The sequence below is a fragment of the Leucoraja erinacea genome, chromosome 14 (genome assembly GCF_028641065.1).
Source record: "Leucoraja erinacea ecotype New England chromosome 14, Leri_hhj_1, whole genome shotgun sequence".
Taxonomy (NCBI): domain Eukaryota; kingdom Metazoa; phylum Chordata; class Chondrichthyes; order Rajiformes; family Rajidae; genus Leucoraja; species Leucoraja erinaceus.
In genome coordinates this window covers 10,445,698-10,467,904 of record NC_073390.1, presented here as the reverse complement: position 1 = coordinate 10,467,904, position 22,207 = coordinate 10,445,698, and the positions used below count along the sequence as shown (strand labels likewise).

The 22,207-nt window shown below is 42.5% G+C and overlaps 1 protein-coding gene across 21 annotated transcripts in view; it reads left to right on the top strand.

The window, feature by feature from the left end:
* LOC129703263 (disks large homolog 1-like) overlaps window positions 1-22,207 on the top strand; it is a 365,442-nt gene that overhangs the window by 309,387 nt on the left and 33,848 nt on the right. For all 21 annotated transcript variants that reach the window (XM_055645581.1, XM_055645579.1, XM_055645578.1 and 18 more), the window contains one exon: window positions 10,642-10,818. In XM_055645581.1, coding sequence (XP_055501556.1) covers window positions 10,642-10,818 — 177 coding nt within the window. The remainder of the gene's footprint in view (window positions 1-10,641; window positions 10,819-22,207) is intronic.

The following is a 22,207-nucleotide window of genomic DNA, read 5'->3' as shown; positions in this document are numbered from 1 at the left end:
ATCACCAGAGACCTCCGGAATCCATCCTAACCTCGGGTGCTGTCTGTGTGGAGTTTATACGTTTTCCCAGTGATGGCGTGGGTTTCTCCGGGTGCTCCGGTTTCCCCCCACATCCCAAAGACATGTGGGTTTGTAGGTTAATTGGCCCCTGTAAGTTGCCCATAGTGTGTAAGGACTGGATGAGTAAGTGTGATAATATAGTGTGAACGGGTGATCGATGGCCAGCATGGACTCTGTGGGCCAAGGGGCCTGCTTCCATGTGGTATGTCTAAATTAAACTAAAAATAGAACAATCATTGACCTGAAACATGAATTATGTTTCTCTTCACAATGCTACCTACCCTGCAGAGTATTTCCAATGCTTCATTTCTATTTCATATTTGAAATCAAGATTTTAAAAAATGCTAGATTTTGAATTGGCTCAGTGGAAGGAGTTAGAAGGTGGTTAGTGGAAAGTATTGGATCGGAGGCCTGTCACCAGTGATGTGACACAGGGATTTGTGCTGGGCCCACTGTCATTTGCCACCTACATTATGACAATATAGTTAACATAATAAATGTGAAGTTGAGACCAAAATTGGTGGTATGGTCGACAATGAGGTGGTCTGTCCAAGTTTACAAGCTAATCTGGATAATTTGGGAAGTAAGCCAAAGAATGGCAGATGCATTTTAATTCTGACAAATACAAGGTATTTTATTTTGGCAAGTTAAACCGGAGCAGGACTTTCGCAGTAAACTATAGGGCCCTGGAGAGTGTTGCAGGGCAGAGACAGACGTGTACAGGTACATAGTTCCCTGAAAGTGGCAACACATATAAATAGGGTAGTGAAGAAAGCATATGGCACGCTTGCCTGGATTGGTAAGGGTATTGTCTACAGGAGTTGGAACAGGAGTTATGCTACAGCTGTTCAAGATGCTCACATTTAGAGTACTTCATACAATTTTGGTCAACTTGCTAATCGGAAGATGTTAATCCAGCTTGAAAGAGGGCAAAAAAGTTTCTCCGGGATGTTATTAGGACTTGGTGAGGCCAGATGGGTTGGGTGGAGTGTAGAAGGCTGGTGGTGACCTGCTGGAAATATCCAAAGTCAATAGAGGCATTGATAAGATGAATGGTCACTGTCTTTTTTTCCAGAGTGGAATAGTTCAGATCCAGACGCCATAGATTTAAGGTGGGAGGAAAAACATTTAAGAGATCTAGGGTAATTTTCTTCATGCAGAGGGCAGTGCATATATGGATGAGCTGCCAGAGGAATCTTAGTGATGGAAGTTTAAAATAAACTTAGACAGGTATATGGATAGGAAAGGCTGAGAAGGATAGTGGGCAAAGTGGACTATCTTTTCTATAAAACCTAATCATCATGGATGAGTTGGGCCAAAGGACCTGTTTCCATGCTGTGTGACTCTGATTCTATGTCCAACATGTGGAAGTTTGTGATTTGTGAAGTGCTGAAGAGTTGCCATGTTTGATTTCAAATGGTGCCATCGGATCTTCTGTTCACCAAAGAGGGTAATTGGATGTTCAAATCTACCAGGTACCATACCTTGGCTAATTGGTGACCAAATAAATTGCTGCTGGACTTCTCGCCTCCAAATTGTATATGCCCCGTTAGGAACATTATAATAGCTCCATGCACTGTTCAATAAAATCCCTTTTAAACCGTCTGTTTTTCCGGCTTATTCCGAGTGCTTCTCTTTTCCGTATATGGTTTAAATCTGAGAATAAACTATTTTTTTACTTAGGGTAGTAAATAAAATACAGTTGAGTCAGTTGTCCTTTCTGGAAGAATTCCAAATTTCCACCTCATGTTGATGTGTTTACCAGCTTCTTTCATGATAAGAATGTTCCATTGATAAACGATGTTCCCTCGTGTGAACCTTTTCAACCAGTACAAAATGTTCTCTCGACCCTAACAGTTCTCCGCAATACAGATGCACACAAAGAGAACATAGAACAGGACGCCACAGACACAGGCCATTCAGCCAGCAATATCTGTGTCGAGCATGATGCCATGATGTTAAACTAATCTCCTTCTCCTGCGTGTGATCCATATCCCTCCATTCCCAACATGTCATGTGCATATCATCTTAAATGCCTCTATTGTATCTCCATCCCCAATGCTGGTAGTGCGTGCCAGACTCCTAACATTCTGTGAGAATAAAAACTTGCTCCACACACCACCTTTAAACTTGGCCCCTCTCACTTTAAAGCTATTCCGTCTAGTTTTTGACATTTTCCACGCTGGGAGAAAGATTCCGACTATCCACGCTTCTCATAATTTTATGCACTTCCATCAGGTCTCCCCTCAAATATCCGACATTCTAGAGAAGAGAATCCAAGTTTTTCTTATAGCTGACATCCTGTAATCCAGGAACATCATCCATGTTTACCTCTTTTCCAATCCTCTCCGAAGCCTCCACATCTTCCCTGTAATGGGGCAACTGCACACAACACTTCGAATGCGGCTTAATCAAGTTTTTTTAAAGCTGCAACATGACTTCCTGAATGTTATACTCAATGTCTCGATTGAAGAAGGCAAGCACACCATATGCTGCCTTTACCATCCTATTTAAGGGTGATGCCATTTACAATGACCTATGGCTTTAGATCCCAAGGTCCCTCTGTACATCCGTGCTGTTAAGGGTCCTGCCAGTAACTGCACACTCTCCCCTTACATTCAACTTCCCAAAGTGCAACAGCTCTCAACTCCATTTCTCTGCCCGTATTTGTAACAGAGATAGATAGTCCTGTGTATGCTCTTTGACTGTCTTCCTTGCTCCATCAGCAAATGCACCAATTTTGGTGTCTGCAAATTTACTAACTAACCCGTCCACATTTACAACCAAGTTGCTTTTGTATACGAACAGCTGAGGTCCTAGTACAGATCCCAGTGTAACACTACTGGTCACAGACCTACAGGCAGAATAACATCCTCCCACCACAACCCTCTGTCATCTATGATGACCATATGGGTGCTGCTTCATATTGAATGCAAATATTTTGTCACCTTTTGTGGCAACACACAACTGTTGTCGTCAAATATTCCATATCCATGTTCTTCCCCATTCTCAACTACCCTATTCTTCGTTTCAGGAGCAGGTGAGACATCGATTATATCCACTAAACTCCTCAGCTATCTTAATAACATTTCCCAGCCTGCCTCTTATAACAACTCGGCACCGTGACCTAGGTTTGAATCTGACCTTGGGTGCTGTCTGTATGGAATTGTACATTCTCCCTGTGACCACCTGAGATTTCTCAGGGTACTCCAGTTTCCTCCCACATTCCTAAAATGTGCAGGTTTGTAGGTTAATTGGCTTCAGTAAATTGTCCCCAGTGTGTAGGATAGATCTAGTGTTTGGGTGAATGTGCTTGGAACGGACTCAGTGGGCCAAAGAGCCTGTTTCCACGTTGCATCTCTAAAACTAATTCTTCCAGTTTTCCCTGGCTCCTTTGTAACTGTCCTAACGATGGCGTCTCTGCACGAGTTCTTCTAACCTGTCTTGATTTTCCCCTCTATTATGGTACACAGAGCCATCAACCATAGCTCTATTTCCCACACTTCTGTGCCTAAACTGGAGGGTGCCTGAATGCCTTTTAAATAGTGCTATTGTATCTGATTCCACCATCTCCCCTGGCATGTCCCAGGCTTCTGTCAATCTGTGGGGGTCTGTGGGAGGGGAACACCTGACTCACACATCTTGAAACCTTTCTCCTCTACCTTAACCTCTAGTTTATTTTTTGCATTTCCACTCTGATTTTTCTTATTGCTTTTAACCTGAGCTTTTAACATTGATTTAATGGAAGCATCAATTACTTGTTAGGTTTAGAACAAAATACCGTTTCAGGGCCACCCTTGTTTACCCCATTCTCCACCTTTTTGCAGTGTGAATGTTACTGACTATTTGTTGCACCTTCCTTATTGCCCTTGCTTTCCCACTCATCCTCTCTTTCTCCCATCTTACCATCTTCCCCTTCCAACCTCAGGCCCTTCTTTCAACAATACATAACACAGCACAACATTTTGCACGCCCATTTACATTTTAATTTTGGGTGCAAGAATCCAATTCATAAAAGCATTGACAGAATATTTGAAATGGTTGGATTATATCTCGACAGCCATCTCTTGCTAGCCAGTCCCGTCTCTCATGAAGGCCCTGTGTACACAGGGAATTCAACTAACATTTACATCAATCACTGCCTAGTGTTCTCAAAGTCAAAATTTTGAAGGAATTTAGGAAATAGCGCTCATTTTCAAAAAACGAAAGGAATTTACCAAATAAAATTGCTGATACCCTGCCGCCTTGGGTCCTGAATGACTCGAGTCCCATTTGCCTCAGACTGCTATGCTTGGACTTTCCAAACCACATTAGCTGAATGGTTGTTAATAGATTTTATATAAAGTGGTCGCTTAGCAACTCTGATTGCTGCAGTAATAAAAACCTTATTTGGGAAATTGATGGAGAAAAGGGCATAAATGACAAGGTATTTAATGGATTTCAATACTTTTTGGACCATTTTCAGAAGTTAAAATAAATTGCAGGTGCATTAATTTCATACTGCCAGGTGTGTTTTATTTGATGATGTAGCTTTAAAAAAAAACAGTTAGCTTGAGACTTTAACCTAGAGTTTTACAGACAAGCAAAAGGAACCTTTAGGAAGGAGATGAGGAATTTATTTAGTCAGAGGGCGATGGATGTATGGAATTCATTGCCACAGAAGGCCGTGAAGGCTAAGTCAATGGATATTTCAAAGGCAGAGATAGAAAGATTTTTGATTAATATGGGTGTTGGGATCTGGGGCGAAGGCAGGAGTATGGGGCTGTTAGGGAGAGATAGATCAGCCATGTTTGAATGGCAGAGTAGACCATGGGCCGAATGGCCGAATTTTGCTCCAATCACATATGAACTTATGAAGATGGAATTCATGTGAATTTACAGTTCTTAATTCTGTAACATTCAGGGTCTATCTTGATCGGCTTCTCCTAATACAATGGGCCATCATACATAGAAACATAGTAAATAGGTGCAGGAGTAGGCCATTCGGCCCTTCGAGCCTGCACCGCCATTCAATATAATCATGGCTGATCATCCAACTCAGTATCCCGTACCTGCCTTCTCTCCATACCCCCTGATCCCTTTAGCCACACGGGCCACATCTAACTCCCTCTTAAATATAGCCAATGAACTGGCCTCAACTACCTTCTGTGGCAGAGAATTTCAGAGATTCACCACTCTCTGTGTGAATTTTTTTTTTCTCATCTTGGTCCTAAAAGATTTCGCCCTTATCCTTAAACTTAAAATATAGTTGTAATGAAACTAGAAATAAAGTTTCACCAGCTATCAATTTTTCAGATATGCAGTTATTATGTGCACGTCTGGATTACACTTGGACCAATATTAAATCGCATGTTTGGAATCCTATAAATATTTTACACCCTTGTGTCTTCTTGTTTCATAATCCGCCAAATTGATTCTTACGTTGTTTGTGACATGATCAAAGTTATTTCAGCCACTCTCACAATCCTGTCTATGTTACTTTGCTCATCACATCTTTTTAACAAGTATCCTGGTTCATTCTCACCCTGCAGATATATCACAAAGATGGCCTTTAATAGTAAGATTAAACAAGAACTTACCAGTTTGAAGTTTGATCTGTATTTTATGAGGAGTTACGATGAGGGATTACGTGAAGAATCCGTCCAGCACGCATGCGCAACATACTTCAAAGCAGCGGTGTGGAATCACAGAAAGACACAGTAATTGAAATAAATATAGTAAAGAAAAGGAGAGCTTATACCAGCTTGATCTCTATTATTGAGGGTGGGAGCGGAGGGCACGTAATCCCTCATCGTAACTCCTCATAAAATACAGATCAAACTTCAAACTGGTAAGTTCTCGTTTAATCTTACTATTTTACTTCGGAGTCACGTGAGTGACTACGTGAAGATTTTAAAGCTCTGTGATTTCAAACCGTGTAACAGTTCATACTTCACTCGCTGCCGAAGTCATTCGAGGGAGGAAGTATGTTATCGTAATCAACCATGAATCTGTTTGTAAAACAATAATGGTGTTATTAACAATAACAAGACCAAAATGCTCCCCAAGGCTTAAATTTTATATTTTTTGCAGATTCTAATACTTTTTCTGCAAACGATACAGGTTCTGCCAGCGGCTTGTTATAAAAGTTTGGAACGTGTACTCCCTAGACCACCCCGCTGTAGCCACGATGTGGTCCATAGGCACGTCCATCCTATTAGTCACATATGTGGATGCTGCCCTGGCGGAGTAAGATTTATACACGTTAGTATGTACTCCATCAACTCCCAGTACCTGCTTGAGCCACTTGAGATAGTTTGGCTCGTCACCCGACCATAAGGTTTCTTGTGGCTGACCCATAAGGCTTTTTCTCTCCCTTGAGGATTACTTATTGTGTCGATGTAGTTCAATAAGTGGGTCATGACACATAACCGTGGTTCAGGTGGGTATGCCCGGAATTGCATGACTGGACCTGATGTTCCTGGTCTGCTCTGTTTGACCAGCCCCTAATGGTAAATGTAACACGGTCTAGTAAACCATATTGTCCAATCATAGTAGATGGAGGAACTGGACTCTGTGCTGAGACAAGGCCATCAGCATGACCGTCTTCAGGGTGGGCTGTTCCAGGGTGAGGGACCTGGCTGGTGACCATCCCCAGTTAGTTTGAGGGATTTTATGTGGTGGTGGTGGTGTAGGGGTGAAGGGGGAAACTTTAATTCTTAGTCCCCTACCTACCTGGTCGGCGACTCCCAACCTCGCGGAGCTGGGGCTCCGTCCGGCCGCGGGCGGCGCCGGTTGTAGCTCCGACCCCGGCAACTAATGTACGTCAGGTCCACACTGACATCCCAGATTTGGGTGTACCTAGGTCTGGGGGATTAGAGTTGAATATGCCTCTCCTGAATTTGATCACCAGCGGGTGGTACCCTATGGCCTGCTGTCTTGGTGCCCGAATTAAGTAGGCTGACAGAGCACGTCTGGCTGTGTTGATGGCGCAGTAGCTGAGTCCTTCATTGTGGTGAAGACCTGCCAGGGACTCCAGTACAGGTTTTGTTGTAGTTGAATATGTAGTTCCCGTATTTGAATAGTATCTTCCCATTTCTTGATGTTCGACAAGTATGTTCCCTAGTTGATATGCGATGGGATGTTATCATCGTGTCGATAGTGCTATTTGACAATCCAGGCCCAGCAGTGGTCTTCCCAATTCTGCAACCCAGGCCCAGTAATGGTCTTTTGAAATCTGCAACCCAGTAGTTTAATTTATCGTGGCATGGGTGGCTTATGCCTGAAACTGGGTGAGTTGATAAGTCTGGGCTATTGGGAAATCATTAGGGTTTTAATGACCATGCCGGGGACCACTGGGAACCATGACTGGGGACCCGACCTTTTCTCGTTGTGTAGTACCCGCAACGACTGATGAGGCAGGTGCCGACTCACCTACCGTACCTGACTGATGAGGCTAGGAAAAAGCCCGCGGCTCCCTGGGGGGAGACCGGCAACGGCGAACATAGAGATTAGATCCCACCCCCCCAGTTTTGCAGCGGGAATGTATTCATTTTAATGCCGCTGCCTCAAAGTTTGGTTTCATGCGACATACATCGGTACGTGGTGATTCAATTGAAATACAGGAAAATCGATATCTGGTGTTCCATATTGCTTTGTAATTTCAGCAAATACTTTGGTTTAATATGTCTGTTTACAGTATTTAGTTCACCTGGTAGGTAAGTTTGCTGATGGTTTTTGAAATTGTTCCTGGAGTTGAACGGGGGCCACTTCCCTCTGTGCTGCTTTGCTGTCTCCAGTTCCCCTGGAGCAACAAAGAGGAGCAAAGTAGTGAATTCGAAGCTGTGGGTAAGTACTTACCTAACGGTCCGTTCCTTCAGGCTTGTAGTGGGAGCGCCTGTACTCCCGTTCGTCGCAGTTGCACTGCGTGAACGCTCGTCGCGCATGCGTGCTGGACGGGTTCTTCATGTAGTCACTCACGTGACTGCGAAGTAAAATTCAACTTTGTTCTCTATGTACCTCTTAGATTTATATTGCCGTCAACATTTTTTTTAGTTTGGGCCTAATGCTGCTTTAAAAGGCTTTCTCACGGTGCGACCTGAAGCAAGACTTAACAAGAGTTTAACATCGTAGGAACCTTCTGCGATAACAGTACGGCATTCGTGGACCCCCGAGGACCTCCGTGGCGCTAACGTCAGGTAGTCGTGATACTTTTTGAGGTCGGGAGAAAATTCAAAAAATTTTGAATTTCTCCAAGAGTGCCTTGGTGAGCTTTGCAACATTGTTTGAACGCAGTGGCCCGTGCGATATCCGTAATAACTTGCGGGTACCGTGGGAACTCCTGCGAACGGTAAACCCGGAAGCCTGACAGATAAGGTGAGGTTAAATAAATATATTTTTTACTATCAGATTGATGTCTGCAACTCTTCATTAACACATCACTACAAGAGGAATGTCTCTAATGTTATAATCCCTCTCATGCTGAAACACAAAATAGTTGAAGGGAGGTGAAATAATCACATTTTTATTCTTTTTCATTTTTGAGTGTTCAGGTACCTCACTTGCTGAGCTATTTTACTCCAGCAGTTTGTGTCTCTTTTTGTCTGAAAGCAGTTTCTAACTGGAGGAACTCCGTGGGCCAGGCAGCATCTACGGAGGGAAATTATGTGCAGGAGTAGGCCATTCAGTCCTTCGAGCCAGCACCCGCCATTCAATATGATCATGGCTGATCATCTAAAATCAGTACCCCCCCCGTTCCTGCTTTTTTCCCCCATATCTCTTGGTTCCTTTCGCCCTAAGAACTAAATCTAACTCTCTTGAAAGCATCCAGTGAGTTGGCCTCCACTGCCTTCTGTGGCAGAGAATTCCACAGATTCACAACTCTCTGGGTGAAAATGTTTTTCCTCGTCTCATTCCTAAATGGCTTACCCCTTATTCTTAATATTATCAGATACCATTAAAACTCTCTTCATTAGTTTGTATGGTTGTAAGTCACATCTCCTCCAAAACCAGACACAGTAACGGAGACATTTTCGGTAGAGATTTACCTCATGAATTCAAAAATCTCCTCATCTGAAAATTTGGTTAATTATTTCCCGAGTTTTTTACTAAAATTGGTTTAAAATCTAACTGAATCTGAAGCGAGGTGATGACGTCACAATGCCTTTGCTCCTCGCGACCAGCTGCGCAGACTTTTCAATGCGCAGCCAGTTACGTGGCCCAGCCACCCACCCCGCCCCCCCCCCCCCCCCACGTGCTCTGGATTGAAGCCTGTGAACACGTCATCAAGTCGTGCTGCGCGCTCCGCTGGGCTTCTTGAAGTTCAACAACATGGCGGCGGCAGTCGTTATTCCAGCGCCACCGCGGACAAGCGCAGTTGAAATGTCGCCGTCGCGCCCGTCACATGGGGCGACCTCCTCTCCGTCTCCACCGCCCGATCGTCTGTCATGCTGGTGATGCACTGCCGGCCGTCCGCTGTTTTTCACAGTCAGAGGGCTGAATTACCCTTGAAATAATAGTCTGGAATTTTGAACTTGGACTTCCCACCACTACCCACTGACTTCATACTTGTCAATTTTGTGACCAACTCTGACGTGACTGGAGAGGTCCTGTACGATCGGACTTCCAAATGTAAATTGTAATCACGTGATGATGTCCAAACATAAGTTGCTTGGTATAATTGTAAATTGTTCCTTGTGTGTGTGTGAAGGGATCACTGGTCAGCGCAGACTAGGTGGGCCGAAGGGCCTGTTTCCACTCTGTATTTCTAGTAAGCTAATGTAAGTCACCTGAAAATGACTTTCACAACTACAGTATTTTTTTCCTCCCAACAGCCATATTTCCCAGTATAACTATTAGTAAATTCATGAAGTAATCACTGTCCAGCTGAATTTTGTGAGGACTAAAACATTATCATGGAAAAATTATCTGTGAACACTTCCTAAAATTAGTATTCCCAAATGAAGCTATTGGCAAAATTCAGATTGTTATAAACTGCTTCTCTTCACAGATCCAGTTTGATCTTTCTTTCCAGCATTTTTCTATTTTGCCAAAAATAGAAAGTATCTGAAATATTTATTGTGGGTGAGCTATTCTATAATAAATTATAAGCAATGCAGTTATCTCTTCTTGAAATGGGCGGGTGATCCAGTAAAAGTCTTAAAAATGTTGAAAGATTTATTGGAACAAGCATATAGAGCATATTCACGTCCAACTACTGCACCAATGTGCCATTCTGTTTTTTGTTTTCATAATCTGAGGTGCCTGAAATTGGGGGAATTACCACAGTGACAGGGCAAGCCAATTTAGACAACACCATAAAATGTTCATAATGATTTTCCTAGGGAGTTAGAAGGCAACCTCCTATTGGGATGGAGAGTGCATGGAGTTCACTGTCACAGGAATTGGTTGAGGCAAAGAGTATTCATTCATTTAAGAGAAGCACATGAAGGAGATGGGGAGAGATAATTAGATAAAGCAGGAGGAGGCTTAGTTGGAGCTCAAATTTAATTATTTTGTAAACATATTATTTCGAGTAAATGGCCTATTTCTGGATATTTGTATTAATTCTGTATAATAATTTCTTTCTTTTTTTAAATTCAGAGCTTTGTTTGATTATGACAAGACCAAAGACAGTGGTCTGCCAAGCCAAGGCCTTAATTTCAGTTTTGGCGATATCCTTCACGTGATCAATGCATCAGATGACGAGTGGTGGCAGGCCCGACAGGTGACGTTGGATGGCGAGAGTGAGGAAATCGGAGTGATCCCAAGCAAACGAAGGTGATGACCGTTTCCAAACTTCCAAGTCAGTTAGATGTATTTTTAAATGCAGGATGTACATTGAACTCTTCAAACTGCAATCACTAAAACCAAATCACTGGCCTCTGACGAAATTAATGAAATACAAATGAAATACCATCTCCTTCCTGTGTTGATTATTGGGATAGACACAAAATGGCGGAGTAACTCAGTGGGACAGGCAGCATCTCTGGAGAGAAGGAATGGGTGACGTTTTGGGTGGAGATCCCTTTTATTGGTATGCCAGGTTTATGCATAACATTAACAAAGAACATTGTTGAAGAGTATTTTCAGTCTTTAATAAAATTGTATCATGAAAGATTGCACTGGTTCTTAGCTTTACTTATCAATCATATGTAAGGGAGCTAAAATATGGCGTTTTAATTAGTCTAGTGTCATCAGTTTAAGGATAACCCCATTTTTGCATTCAATTAAAAAATATTTATCATTAATTTAATATTTCAACCAGTAGCTCATAAATGTTTATATTTAATGAAAATATTCTGCCTAAAATCAACCAGTTGACATGGTAATACAATCTGGGCAGAAGTAGATTATACTAAGAAATGTATTTTGATAATCACTTTGAAATGTGATTGTGATAAATACATGGAATCACATGATAACAAAAGGAAACATCTGTGACCATATCATTAAATCTTGGAGCTTTGAATTCAATGTTTTGTTTCCTTGAATTTTGAGTGTTAAAAGAAAGTGAGCTTTTCTCTGAAATATCTAGTCTGTGATGGTTTCGCTTTGCAGATGATGATGTTGATTGTTCCTGAGGGTATGTATAAAGCTATCATTAGAAAAATAATCCAGCATCTCCAGCATGCTGTGCAATGAGGCAAGGTAACATTGTCTCCTATCTTGAAGAGACAAGTATAGTCATCTTCACAGTTAAGTGGCCAATAAGGGACTTCTCCATTGCACCTTCTCGCAACCAGTCAAATGTGACAGTAAATGTGATTGTAAAAACTCACTGATTTTGTTGAACGTAGACAGTATGTGTTGACTGCAGCAAATTAGGTTTGAACAACTTAAAAAATATGCTTAAAGCACAAAAGCTTCCTGTAGAATGGTATTCTTTATTCTATTTCTGACGTATCCAGTTGCAAGATGATCATTGTTGGCAGCTAGTAAAACACTGGAAATTTGAAAAATTAAACTTTCATAGAAATTAGGTGCAGGAGTAGGCCATTCGGCCCTTCGAGCCTGCACCACCATTCAATATGATCATGGCTGATTATCCAACTCAGTATCCCGTACCTGCCTTCTCTCCATACCCTCTGATCCCCTTAGCCACAAGGGCCACATCTAACTCCCTCTTAAATATAGCCAATGAACTGGCCTCAACTACCCTCTGTGGCAGAGAGTTCCAGAGATTCACCACTCTCTGTGTGAAAAAAGTTTTTCTCATCTCGGTTTTAAAGGATTTCCCCCTTATCCTTAAGCTGTGACCCCTTGTCCTAGACTTCCCCAACATCGGGAACAATCTTCCTGCATCTAGCCTGTCCAACCCCTTAAGAATTTTGTAAGTTTCTATAAGATCCCCTCTCAATCTCCTAAATTCTAGAGAGTATAAACCAAGTCTATCCAGTCTTTCTTCATAAGACAGTCCTGACATCCCAGGAATCAGTCTGGTGAACCTTCTCTGCACTCCCTCTATGACAATAATGTCCTTCCTCAAATTTGGAGACCAAAACTGTACGCAATAATCCATGTGTGGTCTCACTAAGACCCTGTACAACTGCAGTAGAACCTCCCTGCTCCTATACTCAAATCCTTTTGCTATGAAAGCTAACATACCATTCGCTTTCTTCACTGCCTGCTGCACCTGCATGCCTACTTTCAATGACTGGTGTACCATGACACCCAGGTCTCGCTGCATCTCCCCTTTTCCTAATCGGCCACCATTTAGATAATAGTCTGCTTTCCTGTTTTTGCCTCCAAAATGGATAACCTCACATTTATCCACATTATACTGCATCTGCCAAACCTTTGCCCACACACCCAGCCTATCCAAGTCACCTTGCGGTCTCCTACCATCCTCCCCACAGCTAACTCCGCCCCCCAGCTTCGTGTCATCCGTAAACTTGGAGATATTGCCTTCAATTCCCTCATACAGACCAGTAATATATATTGTGAATAGCTGGGGTCCCAGCATTGAGCCTTGCGGTACCCCACTAGTCACTGCCCGCCATTGTGAAAAGGACCCGTTTACTCCTACTCTTTGCTTCCCGTTTGCCAGCCAGTTCTCTATCCACATCAATACTGAACCCCCAATGCCGTGTGCTTTAAGTTTGTATAATAATCTCTTATGTGGGACCTTGTCAAAAGCCTTCTGGAAGTCTAGATACACCACATCCACTGGTTCTCCCCTATCCATGCTACTAGTTACATCCTCGAAAAATTCTATAAGATTCGTCAGACATGATTTACCTTTCGTAAATCCATGCTGACTTTGTCCAATGATTTCACCACTTTCCAAATGTGTTGCTATCCCATCTTTAATAACTAGCAGTTTCCCCACTACCGATGTTAGACTGACTGGTCTGTAATTCCCCGTTTTCTCTCTCCCTCCCTTCTTAAAAAGCGGGGTTACGTTTGCTACCCGCCAATCCTCAGGAACTACTCCAGAATCTAAGGAGTTTTGAAAGATTATTACTAATGCATCCACTATTTCTGGAGCTACTTCCTTAAGTACTCTGGGATGCAGCCTATCTGGCCCTGGGGATTTATTGGCCTTTTATCCATTCAATTTACCCAACACCACTTCCCGACTAACCTGGATTTCACTCAATTCCTCCAACTCCTTTGACCCGCGGTCCCCTGCTATTTCCGGCAGATTATTTATGTCTTCCTTAGTGAAGACAGAACCAAAGTAGTTATTCAATTGGTCCGCCATATCCTTGTTCCCCATGATCAACTCACCTGTTTCTGACTGCAAGGGACCTACATTTGTTTTAACTAATCTCTTTCTTTTCACATATCAAATACACAACTGCTCCAATATCTAATCAGTTAGCAGATGCAACTGTTTATAAGAATTGAACAGACATGAATGCATCTTGAAACTATGGATATATGAACAAACATCAACAAGAGGAAAACTGGATAATTCAGCAGAAGGAAACATTGTAGAGGCTCAGAGCTTGATGTATTTTTAGGTCTTAAAGAAGCACAACCTTTTAATTGTGTGCAATGGGAGCCATGTTTCCCCTTGTTTGCCCACTTCTAGCCCCATTTCTTCTATGTAAGTGGAAAGCAGCGGATTTGCACACCATCTACAATTACCCAAAGACTCATTTATAGTACATGCTATTTACAATAATTTTATTAATATTTTGGAAATAAGACCAATATATGTGACTTGATTGGCTGTTCTTGGGTGTGTTATTTGTTTGCTCTTTCTTGATTTCTAATTGAGTTTAAAACCTGTTTGTGGGCATAAGCTCATTTAGTTGGTACCTTGTGTAGTATCAGTTACTTGGTTGGATTGAATGAACTTGATGGCATAGTGCATTAAATGTATGTTCAGCCTCGTGTTCAGCCCCATAATCCGGGCCATTAATTAGAGGACCTACCGATCAGCCTGCATTGGGCCTAGCCAGGTTTGCCATTCATTGGTCCAAGCTCCAGGCCAACAATTTGCAACCTGATGGAATGAACATTTAATTATCCAATCCCAAATTGCAACCCACCCACCCCCTCTCTCTTTCCTGTGTCCCCTCACCCCAGTGTGCACCTATTTCTCCCACCATCTCCCAATCCCTCTCCAATCACACTTTCCCTTTCTTTGTACACTCATCTCCCCCTCTCCCCCTCCCCGCCCACATCTTCTCCATCCCCTTCCACCTATATCTAATCCTTTACATTTTGCTCCTCTTCTCTCCTTATCTTATACTCTTTCTTCTCCTTTGTCACTAATGGGCCTGTCTCACTTAGGCGACTTTTTAGGCGACTGCAGGAGACTATGCGGTCATATGGTCGCCACATGTTCGCAGGAGGTTGCCGAGGAGTCGCCTTCATGATTGTGAGGAGTTCCCGCAATCTGGGAACTAGTCGCGGCCTCATTATAGTTGCCGCAAATTTTTCAACATGTCAAAAATTAGCAGCGACTTGAATTAAGCCGCCATAGAGAGTAGCGGGAATTCTCGCGCCGTAGTTGGGTCGCCAGGAGGTTGAAGGTTCTCGTAGGTTGTAGCCCGTGCCGACCGGTGAATTTCAATGGCTCATTGGGGAAAAAAACGTAAGCAGTAGTTTTCAGAACCAAGGATAACCAACCGGTAATGTTAAATGTCCGCTGAGCTTCACAGCAGTGTATCTATGGCTTCTTAAAAATTGTCTCCATTCCTTCTCCCACTTCTCCCCCCCTCTTTTAAAGGACTTACCTACACTGTGCTTTAGCCGTTTTAATTACAGCGCCAACCTTCCTGTTCATCGCGGTGTGTGTTTGTATCATCTTGGATTTGCACCGTGTGAATTTCACTCAGACAGCGCTCCCCCCGCTTACCTGCCTGCATAACGGGCTGGTGAAGGAAGCGATGTGTGTGTGTGTGTGTGTGTGTGTGTTCGTTCCACTCTTGACAATGTTCCAGTCGTCGGTTTTTCAGGCGACTGAAAAATCGCCTAAGTGGGACAGTCCCATAACTTCACCCATCTACCAATCTAATCCTTTCACTTGTATCCACCTATCACTTGCCAAGCTTTGTACTGTCCCCACGTTCTGTTCCTGCATTTTTTCCCCCTACTCCAGTCAGTGTGAATAAGGGTCCCAACCCGAAACATCGCCTGCCCATTCCTTCCAACGATGCTGCTTGACCCGCTGACTTTGCATTTTGTTTAAGATTCCAGCCTCTGCAATTCCTTGTGCCCCAGGTGGCGATGGGCAGTTAGTTCACTGGCGGCCTTCTGGGACCAGTGAGCACTGCATAGGTTGAAGTGCATCCAGGTCAGAGAGAAATGCAGTGTAATCAAAAATTGTAGTGAGCATTGTAAGTAAATTAATTGTTTCAAAAAATCTGTAAAAACTCTTTTGGGAAGAACCCTCTAGATTTTGCATATATATTACAATTTATATTAAAATCACATTAACTATTTGTTTTAAGACTAAATTCATAAATGATAATGTGCTGTTTTTAAGGAATAGGATATCATCATTTGTGTTTTTTTATGAATCAAGTATATAGTGAAATACAGTATTTAAAAAAGGGAGGGGTTTGAATGGCAGCTTCCCTCCTCTCTGCAGTGTGTTCACTGACATGCAGGGACATTATATAACAAGGATCTTCAATCAAATTTGAGATCTAGAATAGATGTATGATTGGGGTCAGCTTGGGGAACAGCTGTTTGTCTCACTACTCCCCCTTCCAGTTTATGCATTATAGGAAGCAAAACTGTCACAGTGAAAATGACTGTTGATGTAAGTGTTCATTACAACAAGCAAGCTTTGTTGACCTAAATTTCACAATTTTAATTATAACAAGGTCATAGTCAAATATAACTTCTTTTTTGCTATAGAATAAAGCTTCAAAATGTGATTATTCAAGCACAATGGGAGTTTGAAACAAAAATTGCAAACGTTTCATCCCACCATCATCTTGTGAATTTTGTAATTGCATTGCTGGGTACCCAATATTGAAGAGGCTTGATTTGAATCGTTGGCTTTCATTCCCAGTAGTCAGCTGGACAATTTTGATGAGAATGCAGAATACGTAAAATAATGCATTTGCCTTCACTTTATATCAATTTTTGCCATCTGCCTGCGATTCGTTCATTTCAGTCCAAACTTAGCAACAGACAGACTAAATGGAATATATAATGTCTTTTGAGAATAACTAATTTCCCAAAACCAATTATAAATCGGTGTCAAAATCCAGTGAAGACAAACATTCTCCTCGCTGATGTTGAATAGAATGTGAAACAGCACACTCAGCATTCATAACCACCGGTTTAACTTTGTAAGTATGCAGATTCTAAGAGTCAAACTGATCTAAAAAGTTGAACGGATACTAATTATAATTAGACTATTAGAATTGAAAATGTGGAGTTGTGCTGAAATCTTTAAGGAATTAATAGAATGTTCCTTTGGTGCCTATACATTTTAGACTTTGCCCAAAAGCACTGCTTTAGTTAGGAAATGTACGAGACAAGATTATTTTAAGGTTGGATGTTCTTTGTAGCACATTTGCAACACTCTGAACCAGATGACCTTGAGTTCAAAATCCACCTCGGGTGAAATATATGTAACATCAACATTGCTTCAGTGCAGTTTTGTGGGAGTGCTTCACAGCACGATCACTGCATTATGCTAAGATGAAGTATGTATGCTTCATCACTTGAATGTAAAAGGTGCCACGGCATAATTGGAAGTAGTGCATTCTCTGTGTACTGGCTAATATTTCTCCATAAACTAACATGGCTAGACTAGAGTATTATAATCACGTCCTGCCTGGCCCAGCATGTTCCCTTCTCCAAAATAATCTTAACTAATCTGTGTAACCATGTCTGATAAAGCACTAAATACTGCAGATGCTGGAATCTGGAGCAGAAAACAAGCTGCTGGCAGAACTCAGCAAGTCAGGCAGCATCTGTAGAGGGAAATGAACATTTGACATCAGGGTTTGTTTTTATCTCCATCTATTATTCCTGCATTTGCCAAATTGCATGGCTCCCTATTAAATAAAACCTGTTCAATGGTTTCCATCGCTTCACTCCATCCATATTTCTGGAACTAAACCCTTTAATTGTAGTCTCCTTAAATTGCCAGTATTCCAACCTGACTATGTCTGCTTCACCACCCACTCCCCTCACTGTCCCAACAAAGATCAGCTTATCTGAATGTATCATTTGATTTGACCTCAAATTTTACGTCTTTATACGCGCAGGATTTTTTTTCTTACATTTCCAGATGAATAACAGAATGTTGTATCCTGGGCTTTGTCAGTAAGATAGCATTTATCAATTATTTATTACAAGTGTAATTAGTTGTGGAAAGTACAAAAAGCTCTGGTCACTTTAATTTCATCCCCAGTACCAGGGCTATATTCATGGCCTTGTCGTCAGCATGCCTCAGTAGTCAGCATAAAATAAAGTGTCCCAAACACTTTGTGTTTCATGTTTTTAGCATCAGCCTCCACAAAGCATGAAGCTTCTCAAGGTTACACAGAAAAGCTGGAGAAACTCAGCGGGTGCAGCAGCATCTATGGAGCGAAGGAAATAGGCAACGTTTCGGGCCGAAACCCTTCTTCAGACTGATCAGGGGTGGGGGTGGGTGGGGACAAGAAAGGGAAAAGGAGGAGTAGCCGGAAGGCTGGAGGGTGGGAGGAGACAGCAGGGGAGCTGAGGAAGGGGAGGAGACAGCAAGGACTAACAGAATTGGGCGAAGTCGATGTTCATTCCCCCGGGGTGCAGACTCCCCAAACGGAATATGAGGTGCTGTTCCTCCAATTTCCGGTGCTGCTCGCTGTGGCCATGGAGGAGACCCAGGACAGAGAGGTCGGAGACGGAGTGGGAGGGGGAGTTGAAGTGCTGAGCCACCGGGAGGTCAGCTAGGTTATTGCGGACCGAGCGGAGGTGTTCGGCGAAACGATCGCCCAACCTCCGCTTGGTCTCACCGATATAGATCTGCTGACATCTAGAGCAGCGGACGCAATAGATGAGGTTGGAAGAGATGCAGGTAAACCTCTGTCGCACCTGGAACGATTGCTTGGGTCCCTGAAAGGAGTTGAGGGGGGAGGTAAAGGGACAAGTGTTGCATCTGCTGCGGCCGCAAGGGAAAGTGCCCGGGGAGGGGGTGGACCGAGAGGGAAGGGAAGAATTGACAAGGGAGTTATGGAGGGAGCGGTCTTTGCGGAAGGCAGATATGGGGGGAGATGGGAAGATGTGGCCAGTAGTGGGGTCACGTTGGAGGTGGCGAAACTGACGGAGGATTATTTTTTGTATGTGATGGCTGGTGGGGTGAAAGGTGAGGACTAGGGGGACTCGGCCCTTGTTGCGAGTGCGGGGATGGGGAGAGAGAGCAGTGTTGCGGGGTATGGAAGAGACCCTGGTGCGAGCCTCATTTATGGTGGAGGAGGGGAACCCCCGTTCCCTGAATAGTGAGGACATTTCAGATGTCCTGGTGTGGAACGCCTCATCCGTGAAGCTTCTCAATACTGCTGACACTCTTTTGGCATCTCCCCTTTACATTAAACTTTTAGTGAGCAGCCCTATCTACAATCTGCCAACCAATCAACCAGCTGTGCCTTCTACTGTAGTGGCAATGCAGAACCACGAGCGAAATTGAGTAACCATTGAGGATTATGTAAAACCATGTAATTTAAGGCATTTGTGGCTGAAATATCCCGAGCTATCTACCTTAACTGGAAGAATAATTGGCAGTTGAAGGTATATGTGAGAAATAGGTTTTGAAGCAGCTTTTTAAAAACATTTTGGTCATATTGAGGCAGGACTCAAGGCTGTCCAGCCAAGAATGAGGTGGGAGACAAAGTTTGTCCAGCCAGTAACTCTTTAATGTTAACTAACAATACAGCTCCTTACTACTCCCCTAGGCACGGGCGTTCCCGACCTTAAATAACCCCCAGGGAAGCCCTGTGACCTGCACCTCCCGTCACCAAGACACGCGATTCCCCCCTCCAGAGCCGAGGGTTCGCACCTCGTGTGGCTTGCCACCAGGGGCCGCCACAACATTAACTAAATGTCTGGCTTAAAGGAAATATTGAAATGATATGGAGTCTAAGGCCAAGAAATGTATGATTTCATTTTATGATCGTTTTCTTTAAAAAAAGGATTGCTAAACATCTCCCCCAACAATTATTATCACCCATACTTTCCCCCCCCCCCCCCCCCCCCCATCTTAAGCTTGATTCTGTCTCCACCTACAAACCTCTACTCTCATTCCACAACATGCACGTCATATACTATGCTATGCAAATCCAAGGGGCTCATATCTAAAACTCCATGGATCCATTTAACTTTTCAGGAACAGTACAATTTCTAGCTCTGTGTGGCATCCAATAGTATTGATAGTAAATACAGGAGCAGTATAAGGAAATAACTGTCCAACAATAGCACTTTTGTAATTGAACAGGCATATCACAGTGCACATTGAAAGCTATAGAGTATGATGGGCAAGGAAAAGTACACAGATGCATCTCACTTGTCCCTTGTTGTGATCCATTAAATAACTGTAAGCGGGCTTTGATCGATTATGGATGTGAAATAGTATTCACCACCTCCATTTAAAAAGTTTAAATGAATAGAACACTGTGTATATAAGTATTTTGAAGGCTTTTCTTGCTAGACATTTCTGGTGATACATCCACTGGAAAACTTGATTTCAGGTTGATGCATAGCTCTTGATATCAATATTTAGCAAGACTTGCTTGTTTCTAAGTTTCTGCTGATAGTCTATCTGGTACTAAATATAGCGAGAATGAGTTGTTAACGTGGATTTATTTAAACTTCATATCTATTTCTGATAGTAGTTATCTTAATTGCATGAACCTTTGATCAACCTTGGATGGAAATTATCTACTTAGGTACTCTGCTGCAGAGTTCCCGTGTCTTCATTAATTAGCGGCAAAGACAAGATATCTTTCACCCAGTTCAATGTCGTTACTTGCTATTTAACACTGTCCTTGCAAAACAAAATGTTAGCATTTGACCATCAAGGTCATGTCTGGATTGTGGATTAACTTTAAAAATAGAAATTCATGAAAAAAATGCTCTGAGGCAGCATTCTTTGGTGGTTGTGTGTGTTGGGTAACATTGGAGTTAAGCTGCCAGACTTTTGGTTTGGAGAAGATGAAGTGCTGGAGCAACTTGGTGGGTCAGGCAGCATCTCTGGAGAACATGGAAAGGTGACATTTTGGGTCAGAACTCTACTTCAGACTGTTGGGGGGTGGAAGAGAGCAGGGGTAAGACAAAACTTGGCATATAATTGGTGAATCATGTGGGGAGGGGGGACAGATTGATAGGTGGTTGATTAGACAAAGGACAGAGATGATAAGACAGAAAGTGAGACAAAAGAATTGAAGAATTATGAAGCTAGAGAAAGGAATGTCGATGGGAAGGACAGGGAAGGGGAAAATAGGTGTGAGCCCAGGTGCAGCATGGGAAATTGGGAAATAATGGGTGGGGGTGGGGGGGTTGAGGGAAGAAGGGGAAGGGAGTTTTAGTCATTAGCTACATTTGGAGAATGTGATGTTCATACCATTGAGTTGTGAGCTCACATTGTGTCTTTTTTACAACCCAAGCAACTACAGTTCCTTATTTCTACATTTTGGTCTGGAGATGTGAGTTTGATTCTTAGTATGGCAGCTGAGGAATATAAACTGAATTAAATATATTTGTAAGAAAAAGCCAGTGTCAGTGATGGTGACCTTTTGAAAATACTGAATAATGGATGACATTTCATCAGGCTTCCCAATTAGTTCATTGGTCATAGGAGCAGAATTAGGCCATTCGACCCATTGAGTTTACTCCATCGTTCAATCATTGATGATTTATCTTTTCCTCTCAACCGCATTGTCTTTGACACCCTTACTAATCAAAGACCTGTCAATCTCTGCTTTAAAAATACCCAATGACTTGGCCTCCACTCCCATCAGTGGCAATAAATTCCACAGTCACCACCCTCTGACAATATACATTTATCCTAATTTCCTTTATAAAGGTATGTCCTTTTAATCTGAGACTGTGCCCTCTGATCCTAGACTCTCCAACTAGTGAAAACATTCTCTCAACATCCACTCGATCCAGGTCGTTCACTGTTTGTTTAAATGAGGACCCCCTCATCCTTCTAAATATCAGCGAGTATAGGCCCAGTGCCTTCAAACACTCGTCCTACATTAACCCTATCATCCCCGGGATCATTCTTTAATGATGTAGAGGTACGCAAATCAGCTACCCTTACCTGATCCTGTATACTTGTGAATCCTGAGTTAGCAGTGCTGTTAATGTTTAAAATTATTAATGGAACTTTAAGTTTACTTAAGGACAAATGAAGACCTTGAATTTGCAACTTTGACATCCTCGCTGCAATCACTCATGAGCAATTACACTTCCATTGTCCCGTGCCTGTGAGAGGAACTTGAATACAAAGAGGCAGCATAATTCCACACGATGACGTCTTGTTCTGCAATCAGTTCTAAGACACGTATCCCGTTGTGTGTTTGGATTGGTGAAGTGGAACAATTGCCAATTTCCACACTGCTGATAGAACCAAAGTGGCAATGTTTTATCCTGATTTAGTTGCTTTCAAAGTTCTAATAAATATTTCTGAAATTTAACATTCCAGACTGAAAAAGAAGCCTTTCATATCATAAGCAATTAGCACAATTTTAAAATGCCTTAAGATAGTAAT